General features: G+C 36.3%; 1 protein-coding gene across 1 annotated transcript in view; it reads left to right on the top strand.

The window, feature by feature from the left end:
* Smp_088360 (putative neuropeptide F precursor) overlaps window positions 1–2,040 on the top strand; it is a 32,356-nt gene extending 30,316 nt beyond the window's left edge. Inside the window, exon 2 of the mRNA XM_018788990.1 lies at window positions 1,602–2,040. Within this exon, the coding sequence (XP_018654478.1) occupies window positions 1,602–1,752 (151 nt within the window). The 3' untranslated portion in view covers window positions 1,753–2,040. The remainder of the gene's footprint in view (window positions 1–1,601) is intronic.
* The last annotated feature ends 359 nt before the right edge of the window (window positions 2,041–2,399 follow it).

Here is a 2,399-nt window from a genome sequence, read left to right as displayed (position 1 = left end):
TCTGAAACTCGCCCAGCTTAAAAAAGAAGACACTGACCGGCACGAGTTATCTTCACAACCCTGAAACTCTGTACTAAACGGATGGGAACAGGTGAGGAAACCTTATTGTGCGACACATCTACAGGTTGGGATCGTCCAATCTTTCCGAAGAATAATCGACGCAACGTCTTTAATGCGTCGCACAAACTTTCCCATCCGAGTGTTCGTGACGTCATCAAGCTCATAGCAGAACAATTTCGCTGGCCTGGTATGAGTGAAGACGTGAGGGAGTGGGCATGCTCCTATGTAAGCTGCCAGAAATCTAAAGCGATTAGCCATAACGGAGTTTGTAATTAAGACGATAAATTGTGTTACGCTTCAATCAACTTCTCAGACTCGTTTTATCTTCACTATGCACATACGACTCATACATATTGATTATCCATGGTGGTCTAGCTTCAATTGACTCATGATCTCAACTATATAATATTATTTTCTTCATTTAATACCGCATATTTAACCATAGAGAAAATTCTAAGCACAAAACATATAAACTTGTAACAAAATTCCCATCTTATAATGATTTAACTTGAAGAATTTCATAAAAGTCTTTCAACAGCAACTAGCAAGTACCTGTGAATATTTGGACTAATGACATTGACTTTCAATGCCAACTTATATTTCTTTTAAAAAAAAGAAAGGCAAAAGAGAAAGGAAATATACAAACCACTACGATGATACTTTTTTGAGTTTATCACAATAATCTTCATGAAAGCACGTAAGTTGAAGAATGTTGGTCGGTGGCCTATACTCTACTAGGAGTAACGAGAGTAAGTAAGTAAGTAACGTAAGTGTACATACATTTAACAAACATAATTAACTGATTAAAACGTATCTATTAAGACAGGGAAACGTATGGAAAAAAACAATCGACACTTAGAAACATAGTACCCCAGAATTTTTTTAGTATAGCGCCATATAATTTCATTCTTAATAATAACATTCTAATAACCTAGCCCCCAAATGACCTGGTACGTCCGAGAGTGGGGAGAGTTCGTTCTCCTTCTCGAAATGGCCACGAATATATAGCCTCTGCCAGAGAAGTTCTACTCACTGTCTTCTCGTGGCACTACTGTTGTTTACGAAATTGAAAGGACGAAAAGCGAATGTCTGGCGCTTTAACCGGGTTGGTAGACACGGCGCATCCACCTAGGGTAGTTGGAAAACCCTGATTCCAAACCAATGGTGCACATGGGCTCCAGTATCCTGAGGGAACAAATGGCGTATGAATCAATCGTTGGGTACGGGCTACCATGAGACTGCATCTCCGCACGGTGCTCCACTGCCTTGTGGATCAGATCTTTAGACCAAAGGCTCCGGGTGTGGTCCCTTAAGAAAACCACCTGGTTCAGTCTGGGCACCCAGACAGTATCACAGCCCTCACACAAATCGAATGAGACTTGTGTGGTGCATATGTATCTGGTGCCTCATTGTACCAATATTTATGTGTTTAAATAAAAATAAATAAAATCACAATTAATCTATAATATTTCACATATTTTTATCTTGATCGTTTTTTTTCTTTTTTTTTCTTTCCCCCCCTTCAACAACTAAAAAATTAGATTTGGTAAACGTAACTACAATCCTATAAAAGATAATAATGATTTAATGAAAAATGATTTAATTAATAATTATCTTCGTCAAAAATTATTACAAAAATATTTAATAGACAATTATAATAATGATGGTGATGAAAATTTCCTTAGAAATTAATAATCATAATAACACCAGCACCACCACCACAACAACAAAAAAGAAAAAAATAAAGAAAAAATAATAGTAACCTACAAAAGTGAGCGATAATACAAAATAGAAACACATACATACATACATACATACATATTATATACAGATAAATATATCTATATTAATAGTGATTAGTAATATTGAGTATATGAATGTATGTGCGTGTGTGTACGTGCATGTATGTGAGTGTGTGTATTATGATTGTATTTATGTCAAAATGCAAAATATTGATTAAATAAAATAAATTTTTAGAGTAAAATCTTAATTTTCTAATATGAAACGAGCGTAAAACTGGATTCCACTGCTAGCCACTATCCATCTTTGCTTACCATGATTGTGAATTTAGGCTATATCGAAGCAATACGCACAGTATGCACATATGCCAATTAGAAACTGACCAGTTGCAGTTCTAAAACATCAATAGGAAGATTCAAACAAACAATACTAAGTGAATTTAAACTTCACCCGATTGCACAAGCAAGTGGCTATCAGGACTCAGTGGCCGAGTGGATAACACGATGGTGTTTGAAGCGAAAGGTACTAGGTCCCAGAGTGAACATCAACTCTGAGATGCAGGTAAATCCAGCTGACGAGTCCCAAATAGGACGAAACGC

The sequence above is a fragment of the Schistosoma mansoni genome, chromosome W (genome assembly GCF_000237925.1).
Source record: "Schistosoma mansoni strain Puerto Rico chromosome W, complete genome".
Classification (NCBI taxonomy): domain Eukaryota; kingdom Metazoa; phylum Platyhelminthes; class Trematoda; order Strigeidida; family Schistosomatidae; genus Schistosoma; species Schistosoma mansoni.
Note: the sequence above shows the minus strand (reverse complement) of the source record. Positions and strands in the feature narration are given on the sequence as shown.